Consider the following 14,364-nt stretch of genomic DNA (forward strand, 5'->3'; position numbering starts at 1 on the left):
AAAAGATACTGAAACAATCTTTGAAAGGTAGCCTCCTAGTAAGAGGCTCATAAATCTGGTTATTGAAAACAATTGTTAGTAATATGTTTCAATCCAAAACTTAATTAACAGATCTACAAATGATGTCGATCTGATTGAAATTTAAGGTCTATTAGCAATTGGATTGTTTGAATTACTGAATTCAAGGATTCATGAATTACTGCTAAGAAATTTGCAGATTTTTTGTTAAATACTGGAAAAGTAAATATGTCCAGATTACTTGACTCACAGAATATAAAAAATAAACAACTTTATGATTGAAAGCTGGGTCCTCATCACTTTATATAAAGATGAATGAGTCATGTACACAGCTGGCCACAAAATCTTTGTGCATGACAAATAGATTTATTAGTATTTCCTTTCATTCTCCAAATAAATTTTAATTTTTCTTCATGTTCTCCTGGACATAATCTTCCATGATGGAGTTATTAGAGCAGTTCCTAACATTTATTTTTCAGATGTTCAAGGCCTATTTCTTAGGATCTCACACATGTGGGCCTTGCGGCTACTCCCCAGCTCATGGTTTAAAGTGCAGACTCTTGAATCTAAACTTCCTGAGCCTGAATGATGTACTTTAGTCCCCTCACCTGTAAAATGGTGATCATAGCACTTCTATCATAGGGTTTTCATGTTTGAATACATGTAAAGCTTTTAGTTCCGTCAGCATTTATTTATTATGATAATGCCATTAAAAGATGCTTTCTATTGAGCATCTAGTTGAAACCACCTATTTTACAGATACAGAAACCAAGCCCATAAAGATCTACCCAACTGAATGGATGCTGTAAGTGACAGAGCCAAGACTAGACTTTGAAGCCTCCAGATTCAAGTCTCATATTTAAGGAGGAGTTTTTTTTTGAAAAAGATAAACAAATGCTTTTAAAAACCCAACAGAACCTGAAAAAAACTGAGGGAAGGGAGAATTCTTTATCATTCTGTAACCAAAAAAGATTGCTTTAAAAATTTTCTTTACCTGATGCCAATCCTGTTAGTGTTACTACTAGCCATCCCGACCACGCATCATATAAACTTTTTGTCATTTCCCATGCTGATTCTTTCTTTTTGCTGTTGATCTGAAATTAGAAATGTTTATGCTTCATTTTTCAAACTATGAATAGAAGCCACAATTGTTAATGTAATAATTTTTTTTCCCAATTCTTACATATGGGACAGTACTTTCTGAACTAAATATTGGAAAAAGTAAGTTTTGGTTACTCTGTCAGACAGTAGTCAAACCTATAAACCAGACAACAAGCATTTACCCAGAAATCTGCATTTTTAAAAGAATCTCAGGTAGTTTTAGTGCAAGAGGTCCACAAACCACCTAAAGTCTGACCTAGATCATTATAAATGGAATCTAATTCTACTAACATGAGGTATACATGTAGATATCTTTTTATGTTACCAAAAATGAGACAATGTCGCTTAAAATCTCTGCAATCCTTAAATCCTAGGAGTTAACTATATTATATTATTCTTTAAAAAGGTAAGATAAGTATAAGATAGTACCAGGCCTAAAAATACAATGCGGAGTACTAATGCAAATAAAGGAACTTTTAAAATATGTCGACCTATAAATATGCAGTGTAGAGAGCTCCACTCCTATTGGAAGAGTCAGAGGCTCTCTTTCATCACTGTGCAAGACAAGAAAAGTGCTCTCTCCTGAGTGGAGGAGGTGAAGAAATAAGCAGGAAGTTAATGGACATGCTTTCCATCATTTTCTCTTCTCTCATTAAGAATGCACTTCTGAAGGAATGAAGTTGTAAGACAACAACTAGGTGAATGAACCTTAAGGACTGTATGTTGAATGAAATGTCAGAAACAAAAAGTCAATTATTATCATGCATCACTTATATGGATTAACTGTAACATAAAAACTCGGTGAACTGAAGTTGAGAGCATGGGTTATCAGGTTGGGGCTTACTGTAAAGGTCCTAGATTGTAAGTTCATACAGCAGTCATATATATTCAGGAGGTGTAACTGTTAATTCTAAATTCTGAGAAACTGAGATATTTGTATATAACCTGGTCATTCCCTGAAACTTCAGGTATTAACGTGACACCTGAGACTCAGAGTTAGCATACTGAATCTGTGAAAGTCAGCCTTATCCCATTCAGCAATTGTTTAAAACGCTGAAAAAGTGATCAGACTTCATGATCAGCAAAGAAGAGACTAAGCCTACTGATAATTAATTATGCCTCAGAGTCTCCCCCAGAGAGCCTCTTCTGTTGCTCAGATGTGGCTTCTCTCTCTAAACCAACTTGGCAAGTGAACTCACTGCTCTCCCTACTACATGGGACATGACTCCCAGGGGTGTAAATCTCCTGGCAACATGGGACAGGACTCCCAAGGATGAGATGGGGCCTGAAATCATCTGAATGAGAAAGAGAGGGAAGAGAGAAATGAGACAAAATAAAGTCTCAGGGCCTGAGAGATTTCAAACAGAGTTGAGAGGTTATCATGAAAGTTATTCTTTTGCATTATACAGATAACCATTTTTAGTTTATGATATATTGGAGTGGCTAGAGGGAAGTACTTGAAACTGCTGAACTGTGTTCGAATAGCCCTGATTTTTAAAGAAGACTGTATAACTATATATTCTTTACAGTGTGACTATGTGATTATGAAAACCTTGTATCTGATGCTCCTTTATCCAGGATATGAACAGATGAGTTGGAAAAAAAAAAGGATAAAAAAATTATAAGGGAAGAAAAAGAGTAAAAATTAGGTAGATTGAAAATCACTGAGATGGAGGGGTAAGGGATATGGGATGTATGATTTTTTTTTTTCTTTTTATTTCTTTTTCTGGAGTGATGCAAATGTTCTAAAAATGATCATGGTGAAGAATACACAACTACAGAACAACAAGAAAAAAAAGAATGTGCTTCTAAACCTGTCCCTAATAAGCCAAAATCTCTTCTCTCAACAGGGTTTTTAAAAACCCTGTTGCTTTAAAAAGCTATATTCTCAGCTTAGCTCTTCCATGCTCAACTGCCCACCCAGCAGGAGTGTACAGACAGAATTCAATGACCTGGTCTATTTCAACCACCTGGTCTATTTTAAGTCATAAGGCCCCATTAAAAGGATGCATTTTTAAGTTCTATGAGGCAATATTACCCCTTCTATACCACAAGCAATCAAATAAACACAGCTATTACCACTCTTTAGGAATAAAGACATTCATCTCAAAAACAAATAAACTATGCTGCTTTTTTCAAAATAAGGAACAGCTGTAATCCTTAATAAAATATGGTAATATCGTTACTTGCAGACTGTCATTGCAGTTCCTCATAACACTGCCTGCACAGCACCACAGACAGGTGCTTAACAAATACATGCTTGATAATGGATAGCAAGTATACAAAGAAGTATATGCAAGAATGCTCATTACACCACTGTTTGTAAGAAAATTTGGAAATCATCTAAACGTTCGTCAATACAGATAGTATTGGTTAACTAAATTGTTGTACACATACACAATGAAAAGTTCTGCAGACGATAAACAAGAATGAGATAGACATAGTATTACGTGGAAAAAAAGCAGGGTGTACACTACTGCTAAAGAAAGACAAGAATATAAATATATATGCTATTTTTTAAAATGAAGGGATAAACTATAACATTGAAATTATAACTCAGAGCAGGAACGTAGAGCAGAAGGGGCAGAGATAGAAACTAGACATCTTTGAATATAACGGTTTTGTACATTTAACTTTGAAACCATGCAAATATTTCACATATTTTAAAAAAACAATTAAATCTAAAAAAGCAATCCTCAAAAACTAAAGTACAATTATACAAAGGAATCTAAAAGTACATCCAATTGGTAATGTAACCACACAGAAAGATACCATTCCTAGTGTGATAAATACTAAGGAAATAAAGTATTGAAAACAAAACAAAACACTAAAACATTGCAGTAAGCATACTACTGGTGACAGAGTTGGTAAAATTCTCTTCAATCTGTTGTAGGCATATATACTGTTGGTGGTGGTGAGATTTTTGACATGGCTGAAGAGAGCTTAAGAACTAAAGGTCAAGTAAAAACCCTCAGTGATGCATTTAAATTAGAAGGCTCTCATACATTTAGGAGCTAGGAACAACGATCAGTCAAGAAATAATAAGTACCCCTAGTTCCCAAATGATCTCTAAAAAACTATCTACCACCTTTCTCTTAAAGGAACCAGAAATCCATAGAGAAAGGACAGATTCCAGGTTTGGTGCAGAAATATTTAAGATGAGCTTGGATTATCTTGTCTTCTGAAAATACATCAAAGTCTACCAAAGACGAGTCGGAGAACATAGGTGTCAATCTAAATGAATGCCTACCAGTTAAAAATGGAATATTTTGGCCATCAATAAGGATAACTGCAATGACTGAAACATATCAAATATGTTTGAATCCATGAGTTCAAGAAGATACTGAAACAAAAAACAAGCATAGAAACAAAAATTTCATAGATCAACTTTGAGGCTGCTAGATAACTGCATTCCATTTCAAAACAGACAGAGACAGAATCAAGCATTTATCCTCCCTTTCTTGCACAAGCTGCACTTCAGGAAATCCAAATAGTTAGGGGGAACGTTCTTTTTACAGAAGTATTCAAGCTAATAACTTTAAAAGATTAAGTAAAGTACAACCATTTTGCAAAATATTGAAATAGTTACATTTGAAATATGTCAATTTGTTTCAAAATAATCCCAGGTAAGAGAATAAAGTACAAGTATAACAAAAAGTTTAGAAAAAAAGAATTAGGTCAGTAAAAACATTAACATTGAAAGTTTCTTTAAAATTAATTTTAAGAAGTATAAAAACAGCAATGTATGGAATTTTCTCAAGCATAAAAAAATACATGTTTATCTAAACATGGATCAAAATAAAGTAAAATGATATTTAGTTGATCTAGAAAGAGATATTTGATAAGATTAGCTGGGGCATTTACTTCTTACTTCAAATACTGTTATATTATTTAGAAATTTTTTAAGGACTATGGACTACTTGGAGACGTGTTTAATTTTCTTTTAGTTTTCTTTAAAATTTCATGAATGTGGTATCTTCCAGTTATTCTCTAGGTAACCCATTCTCTAGGTACCGAATTTTAAAACACATTTAAAATCCAACCTAAATATTGTGACTCTTCAAATGTATTGACTTTTAAATACATTGTATTCACCTAATAATCACACAAGATACAGGATCAAAACAGTGGTGTTCAAAGTGTACTCTACAGATATCCCAGGGATCCCTGGGATCTTTGCAAAGGGTCTGCAAGGTCAAAAGTATTTTCATAAAAACACTAGGATGTTATATGTTTTTTCCACTATATATGACCTTTTCGCTAATGATGTAAAAGCAATGGTAAAACTGCTGGAATTTTAGCACAAATCAAGGCAAGCACTTAAATGCAGTAGTAATCATTACATTCTTCACTACCATGCATCACTTAAAGTAAATTAAATTTAAAAAGCCAGTTTTACTAAAGAATGTCTATGATGTAGCAGTAAAAATTCCTGCACCTACACCACCAAGTATCGACTTTTTAATATTCTGTGTGACAAAACAAGCACGCATAAAGCACTTCTATTGCACTCATTTTTGAGTTTATGGTTCAAGGAGCATTACTTCTATGATTGAGGTACAAAATAAACTAGACTTTTTTCTCATTCAAGACCAAAAAAATGACAAACTATGGTTATTTAAACTTGGGAATTTGGCATAAATTTGTCTCAAAAATGAATCATGTGAGCCTATTACTTCAAGTAAAATGAATGAGAGTATTTGTTTCCAGTGATAAAATTTGAGCTTTTAAGAGAAAATCAGAGTTTTGGAAAACGTTAATCCACCACCATGATTGCTGACAGGTTTCTAATGTTTCAAGACTCTGGAAGAGACCAGTGGTGATGTTAACAAATGTTCACTGATACAGTTTCAGATTATACAATGCAAGTAACGTTTAAGAAACTATCATTTGTGAAGTTTTCTTGTATTATCAAGGAATCAACAATGATCTGAAAAAGTTCTTAAAATATTCCTAGCTTTTCCAACTACATATTAAGTTACTTTTTTCCATATACTTCAATTAAAACAATATATTACAACAGATAATGCAGAAGCAGATATGAGAGAAGCCAGCATTCTTAATATTAAAGCAGATATTCACAAAATTTATAAAATGTAACATGTCACTCTCACACAAATTTTTTTAAGAAAATACTCTCATTAAAATGTTATTTATATTCAAATTTAATTATTTATTTTTAACGAATTACATATTTAAAAATATTCTCAATTTTAATTTTAATATGGTAAATGTCAATTGCTATAATGCTCATAAACAAAAGCTCCTTGGGCTCCTCAATAGTTTTTTAGACTTTAAAAGGATACTGAGACCAAAAGATTTGAGAATCAATTGATCAGAACATTGATTACATGTATTATATCCTATTTTCAGTAGTGTCTTACCTATAATATCTCCTGAAATGGTAAAAAAAAAACAAAAAAAAAACCTGACGAATCTCAGAAACTGCATTTTTTATAAACAATAATATAATTTAATTCCAAGTTCAAGTTTCACAGACATGTGTAAATTAAAACGAAAGGTTGTAACTAATTTCTACATACTTATTTTCATTTACAAGTAAAATTCAGACCCCAAAGCTGTATAGTGTCTTTTGGAATTTATCATCTTATTTTTAAGGGAATTTTTTCTTTTATTAAAATATTTTTTAGGTGGGGCCAAGATGGCGGCTTAGTAATGTGCGCGTTTTAGTTCGTCCTCCAGAACTACTACTAAATAACCAGAAACAGAACAGAACAGCTCCCAGAGCCACGATAGTGACCGGACACACAGCGTACCCCAGTCCGGACCAGCTGGACCAGCTGCGAGTCTCCAGAACTGTGAGTTCCCCAAGCTGTGGAGGCTGGCGCCCAGCAACCCACCCCCCACAGGCGGCTTCCCGGAGGGAAAGAAAAGAGACTCTAACAGTAGCAGGAACTGAGTCCAACCAAACACCAATTATGGCATTAATAAACAAATTCTGACTACTAAAAACAGGCCCCCAGCTCAGGCGAAACTGGTCAAGGCGGAAGTCGCATATTGGGCTAACCGAAAAAGAGGAAAGGGGACGAAACAGGTTTTCGTGGCTGTTTCTAAGGAGGCTTGGCTGCCTCTGGATTCAGTGGCGGGACTACACAGGCTTCAACTGCCCCAGGCATACACAGAAACAGGCTGCTTTCAGGGCTGTCTTCCACCTGAGCCTTCCTCAGGGGAGGGGTGAAGCCCAACTCAGGTGAATTCCCTCTTTCAAGGAATTCAGACCCCAGGGCTTGGCAATTTGAAGCCATTAAACCCAGCCTACAACCTCTCCTCTGTCTCCACCATGCCCCCAGCAGGGAGAGCCTTCCAAAGTTAAAGGAGCCACAACATCTTTTGCTGGTGGGACCCGCAGACAGACAAGCACCACATACTGGGCAGGATAAGAAAAACAGAGCCTAAAGACTTCACAGGAAAGTCTTTCAACCTGCTGGGTCTCACCCTCAGGTTACAGACCTCAACCCGGCTGGGGTCTGTAATACCTATGTAGTCCCTCCTAAGTGTGGGGAGGGAAAAGGCACCTTACAAGCAGGACAAGAAACAAGAAAACAAGAACTGAAAAATTACCCTCTGTTAAACAAAACTTAAGCTAGAGGCCCAGAAAAAGCTGAACTGAAGGTCAAAGAACAGATAGACAACAAACTCATCAAGCAAGAAAACCCTAGGTCAGATAAGTGAAAGCAATCTCCAGAATAAACTAATTAAGGTAATTAAATGTCAAGACACCAACAAAAAATAACAAATCACACCAGGAAAATTGAAGATATGGCCCAGTCAAAGGAACAAACCAATAGTTCAAATGAGATACAAGGGCTGAAACAACTAATTCTGAATATACGAACAGAAATAGAAAACCTCAACAAAAACCAAATCAATGAATTGAGGGAGGACATGAAGGCAAGGAATGAACAAAAAGAAGGAATGGAAAGTCTGAAAAAACAAATCACAGAACTTATGGGAATGAAAGATACAGTAGAAGAGATGAAAAAAAACAATGGAAACCTACAATGGTAGATTTCAAGAGACAGAGGTGGGCGGGCCGCGGTGGCTCAGCGGGCAAAGTGCTTGCCTGCTATGCCGGAGGACCTCGGTTCGATTCCCGGCCCCAGCCCATGTAACAAAAAACGGAAAAACAAAATACAATAAAACAAGAAAATGTTTAAAGATGTTTCCCTTTCTTCCTTCCTTCCTTCTTTCTATCCTTCCTTCCTTCTCTCTGTCTTTCCTTTAAAAAAAAAAAAAAAAAAAAAAAAAAAAAAAAAAAAGAGACAGAGGTTAGAATTACTGAACTGGAGGATGGAACATCTGAAATCCAAAAAATAAAGAAACTATAGGGAAAAAAATGGAAAAATATGCGCAGGGGCTCAGGGAATTGAAACCTACAATGGTAGATTTCAAGAGACAGAGGTTAGAATTACTGAACTGGAGGATGGAACATCTGAAATTCAAAAAATAAAGAAACTACAGGGAAAAAAAATGGAAAAATATGCGCAGGGGCTCAGGGAATTGAATGATAATATGAAGCGCACAAATATATCTGTTGTAGGTGTCCCGGAAGGAGAAGAGATGGGAAAAGGAGGAGAAAAACTAATGGAAGAAATTATCACTGAAAATTTCCCAACTCTTATGAAAGACCTAAAATTACACATCCAAGAAGTGCAACGCACCCCAAAGAGAATAGATCCAAATAGACATTCTCCAAGACACTTACTAGTCAGAATGTCAGAGGTCAAAGAGAAAGAGAGAATCTTGAAAGCAGCAAGAGAAAAACAATCCATCACATACAAGGGAAACCCAATAAGACTATGTGTAGATTTCTCAGCAGAAACCATGGAGGCGAGAAGACAGTGGGATGATATATTTAAATCACTAAAAGAGAAAAACTGCCAACCAAGAATTCTATATCCAGCAAAATTGTCCTTCAAAAATGAGGGAGAAATTAAAACATTTTCAGACAAAAAGTCACTGAGAGAATTGGTGACCAAGAGACCAGCTCTGCAAGAAATACTAAAGGGAGCACTAGAGACAGATAAGAAAAGACAGAAGAGAAAAGTGTGGAGAAGAGTGTAGAAAGAAGGGGAATTTAGATATGACATATAAAATACAAAAGGCAAAATGGTAGAGGAAAGTACTACCCAAACAGTAATAACACTAAATGTTAATGGACTGAATTCCCCAATCAAAAGACATAGATTGGCAGAATGGATTAAAAAACAGGATCCTTCTGTATGCTGTCTACAGGAAACACATCTTAGACCCAAAGATAAACATAGGTTGGAAGTGAAAGGTTGGGAAAAGATATTTCATGCACATAACAACCAGAAAAGAGCAGGAGTAGCTATACTAACATCCAACAAATTAGACTTCAAATGTAAAACAGTTAAAAGAGACAAAGAAGGATATTATCTACTAATAAAAGGAACAATTCAATAAGACGACATAACAATCATAAATATTTATGCACCGAACCAGAATGCCCCAAAATACGTAAGGCGAACACTGCAAATACTGAAAAGGGAAATAGACGCATCTACCATAATAGTTGGAGACTTCAATTCCCCACTCTCATCAATGGACAGAACATCTAGACAGAGGATCAATAAAGAAACACAGAATTTGAATATTACAATAAGTGAGCTAGACTTAACAGAAATTTATAGGACATTACACCCCACAACAGCAGGATACACCTTTTTCTCAAGTGCTCATGGATCATTCTCAAAGAGAGACCATATGCTGGGTCACAAAGCAGGTCTCAACAAATTTAAAAAGATCGAAATCATACACAACACTTTCTCAGATCATAAAGGAATGAAGTTGGAAATCAAAAATAGGCAGAGTGCCAGAAAATTCACAAATACGTGGAGGCTCAACAACACACTCTTAAACAACCATTGGGTCAAGGAAGAAATTACAAGAGAAATCAATAAATATCTCGAGGCGAATGAAAATGAAAACACAACATATCAAAACCTATGGGACGCAGCAAAGGCAGTGCTAAGAGGGAAATTTATTGTTCTAAATGCCTATATCAAAAAAGAAGAAAGGGCAAAAATTCAGGAATTAACTGTCCACTTGGAAGAACTGGAGAAAGAACAGCAAACTAATCCCAAAGCAAGCAAAAGGAAAGAAATAACAAAGATTAGAGCAGAAATAAATGAAATTGAGAACAGGAAAACAATAGAGAAAATCAATAAGACCAGAAGTTGGTTCTATGAGAGACTCAACAAGATTGATGGGCCCTTATCCCATCAATTGGCTGGTGCTTAAATGAGAGAACACAATGTAGCACAGTTTAGCAGCTCGGCATTCCTCATCTCAGCACTCACAGCTCAGCCCAGGCCTTTGGAGATGCAGAAAGAAATCACCCCGGGGAAAGTTGTTGGAACCCAGGGGCCTGGAGAGAAGACCAGCAGAGACCATCCTGTGCCTTCCACGTAAGAAAGAACCTCAGTGGAAAGTTAGCTGCCTTTCCTCTGAAGAACCAACAAAATAAATCCCCTTTTATTTCATTGCAGCAGACACGCCTCCTAGCCGACTGCAGATGTAATTAGCAACAGATGAGGTTCACGTACTATTGGCTTATGTCCGCAGCAACAAGACTAGGTATGCTCACCTGGCCAAGATGACAACTGAATCTAACTAACACACACATGAAGAGCTGCTCAATGTCCCTGGCCATTAGAGAAATGCAAATCAAATCCACAATGAGATATCATCTCACACCCACCAGAATGGCCATTATCAACAAAACAGAAAATGACAAGTGCTGGAGAGGATGTGGAGAAAAAGGCACACTTATTCACTGTTGGTGGGAATGTCAAATGGTGCAATCACTGTGGAAGGCAGTTTGGCGGTTCCTCAAAAAGATGAATATAGAATTGCCATATGACCCAGCAATACCATTGCTAGGTATCTACTCAGAGGACTTAAGGGCAAAAACACAAACGGACATTTGCACACCAATGTTTATAGCAGCATTATTTACAATTGCAAGGAGATGGAAACAGCCAAAATGTCCATCAACAGACGAGTGGCTAAACAAACTGTGGTATATACATACGATGCAATATCATGCAGCTCTAAGACAGAATAAACTTACGAAATATGTAACAACATGGATGGACCTAGAGAACATTATGCTGAGTGAGACTAGCCAAAAACTAAAGGACAAATACTGTATGGTCTCACTGATATGAACCGACATTAGTGAATAAACTTGGAATATGTTGTTGGAAACAGAGACCATCAGGATATAGAAATAGGGTAAGATAGTGGGTAATTGGAGCTGAAGGGATACAGACTGAGCAACAGGACTGGATACAAAAACTCAGAAATGGACAGCACAATACGACCTAAATATAATGTAATTATGTTAAAACACTGAATGAAGCTACATGTGAGAATGATAGAGGGAGGAGGGCTGGGGACATAAATGAAATCAGAAAGAAAGATAGATGGTAAAGATCGAGATGATATAATCTAGGAATGCCTAGAGGGTATAATAATAGTGAAATGTACAACGTACAAATTTTAAAAATGTTTTGGCAGGAGGAAGAACAAAGGAACGTCATTACTGCAGGCTGCTGAAAACAGATGATAATTAATACTTTAAAATGTCACCTTATGTGTGAGACTAAAGCAAAAAATGTTTGTTACAAAATTTAGATTTTGACTATAGCATTTCCTAATATAACTCATGTAGAGAGTTTGATTGAATGTCATAAGTACTTGGAATCTCAGGTAGCACATGAGATTTTGTTGGTTTGTCCAGAGTGATCCCCCGATGAATCCCAGAATGATTTGATCAGTGACTGGAAAAGTATTTGCAAGCCCCCTTCGGGGAATGGTGAGAGTGGGGAGAAATTCAACTTCCCCAAGTTGAATTCTTGATATTCTCACAAGCACTGTGGACAACCAAAGCTATAGGCTGAGCCCCCAGGCTTGGGGTTTGTTCACATGAAACTTAACCCCACAAAGGATAGGTCAAGTCTACTCAAAATTTAGGCCTAAGCGTCACCCCCAAGAGAGCCTCTTTTGTTGCTCAGATGTGGCCTCTCTCTCCAGTCAATATGATGAGCAGTCTCACCACCCTCCCCCTCTCTGCGTGGGACATGACTCCCAGGGGTGTGGACCTTCCTGGCAACGTGGGACAGAGATCCTAGAATGAGCTGAGACTTCAGCATCAAGGGACTGAGAAAAACCCTAGAATGAGCTGAGAATTAACATCAAGGGATTGAGAGAACCTTCTCGACCAAAAGGGGGAAGAGTAAAATGAGACAAAGTGTCAATGGCTGAGAGATTCCAAACAGAGTCGAGAGGTTATCCTGGAGGTTATTCTTATGCATTAAGTAGATATCACTTGTTGTTCAAGATGTAGCGGAGAGGCTGGAGGGAATTGCCTGAAAATGTAGTGCTGTGTTCCAGTAGCCATGTTTCTTGATGATGACTGAACAATGATTTAGCTTTCACAATGAGACTCTGTGAATGTAAAAACCTTGTGTCTGATGCTCCTTTTAGCTACTATATCAACAGAAGAGTAGAACATATGGAATAAAAACAAATAATAGGGGGAACAAATGTTAAAATAAATTCAGTTTGAAATAGTGGTAAATAAAAGGGAGGGGTAAGGGGTATGGTACATATAGTTTTTTTTTCTCTATTATCATTTTATTTCTTTTTCTGTTGTCTTTTTATTTCTTTTTCTAAATCGATGCAAATGTACTAAGAAATGATGAATATGCAACTATGTGATGATATTAAGAATTACTGATTGTATATGTAGAATGCAATGATATCTAAATGTTGTTTGTTAATTTTTTGTTTAATTAATAAAAAGTTAAAAAAAATTAAAATAAGCAGCAATCCCAGATAAAAAAAATATATATTTTTTAGATCACATTATAGCAGTAAGTTACCATGAGATCAAAAAGGATCCATAAGTTGTGTTTTGTTAAAATCAATTTTTTTTGATGTAGTGGTTTTCATTATGCCACTTATTAAGCCCTACATAAAATCCAACTTGAAAATCTCTCTTAAAATTTAATATCAGGGAAAGAGATAAAAGAAAACCGCAAAAATTTAGCAAACAACCACCCTAGTTTGTGCCTTCTTTTTGGATATGACTTATATAACAAGTTTTCTTTTTTGCTTTATGTGCTGGGCTTCTCTAAGCCAGTAACTGCATTAACCTCCATCTTAAATTTGGTTTGATGTTTCCAGTGCTGGGTTTTCCCCTATTCTATTTTCTTATATTCCTCTGTTTTTAATCTACCTCAAATTCTTTCTGGAAAGATGTGAGATATAAATAAACTTTAAAAAAAAAATAACAACAACACAGCACACCAACTCGGAGAAAGAACAAAAACATGTATCACTTATAAAAAAAATGTAGAAATCTACTTAGCTTTATGTTAATGTATAGCATATATTTTGAAGGCCTGAGATCAGAGGCTGAAATACATTTTAAATGATCTAATTATGCACTGTATTTTTAAAATAACCAAAAATACTTACCCGTCTATGTCTTTCTCTGTCTTTACATTTCTCTCGCACCCAATCAATAGTATGGAAATCATCATATGTACCAACACCTGGAATCGGTTCATCCAAAAGATCTAGTAAGTGCGTAGAACTGTTAATGCTGCCACCATTTGTCATTGTATAATGAGTTCCTACAAAGTAAAAAGAAAAGATGAATATGTTTATAATAGACAACTATTAGCTATGAACTTCTTAAAAGTTACCAAAGGGAATCAGGTTTTCAAGGAAAATACTGAATTTAAATTAGGACATATTGAGAATAAGGTGCTACAGCCAAAGACACTCTCTTCGGAAAATCTCACATGCATACAAAATTTTACAAATAATTTCAAGGAGTTTATTACTGATATCATCTGCTCCTGATGATGCCCATTCATGTTTTCCACACTAAAGAGACAGGGCATTAGGTACTGTGGACTAAAAGGCACAGAAGTAGAAATATATATTCTCACTCCCTATCCCTCTGCAAAAAAAAAAAAAGAAGCACATCAAAAAGATCAGAGCTAATAAAGCTGATCTGGATAGGACTAACGTAAATCAGAATACAGGGTAAAGGATGATATCATCCATATTTTAAAACTTCAACTTCTGTGTGAGTCCAAAGGGAGAGATGTTTATTTAGTGCAAAATCTGTATTTTGGGTAGTCCTTTACCTAATAATTTAACTTGTATGATCAGTTTAGTTGA

At 35.9% G+C, this 14,364-nt stretch overlaps 1 protein-coding gene across 9 annotated transcripts in view; it reads right to left on the reverse strand.

Moving 5' to 3' along the window:
- The window catches only part of CLCN3 (chloride voltage-gated channel 3), a 165,443-nt gene that overhangs the window by 34,096 nt on the left and 116,983 nt on the right, over positions 1-14,364 (reverse strand). For 8 of the 9 annotated variants that reach the window (XM_077144578.1, XM_077144577.1, XM_077144573.1 and 5 more), the window contains 2 exons: positions 13,651-13,808; positions 1,013-1,112 (listed from right to left, as the gene is read on the reverse strand). In XM_077144578.1, the coding sequence (XP_077000693.1) occupies positions 1,013-1,112; positions 13,651-13,794 (244 nt within the window). In that variant the 5' untranslated portion in view covers positions 13,795-13,808. Of the gene's footprint in view, positions 1-1,012; positions 1,113-4,369; positions 4,463-13,650; positions 13,809-14,364 lie in introns of those variants that run through there. The other variant, XM_077144582.1, reaches the window with a different exon arrangement.

The sequence above is a fragment of the Tamandua tetradactyla genome, chromosome 26 (assembly GCF_023851605.1).
Source record: "Tamandua tetradactyla isolate mTamTet1 chromosome 26, mTamTet1.pri, whole genome shotgun sequence".
NCBI lineage: Eukaryota > Metazoa > Chordata > Mammalia > Pilosa > Myrmecophagidae > Tamandua > Tamandua tetradactyla.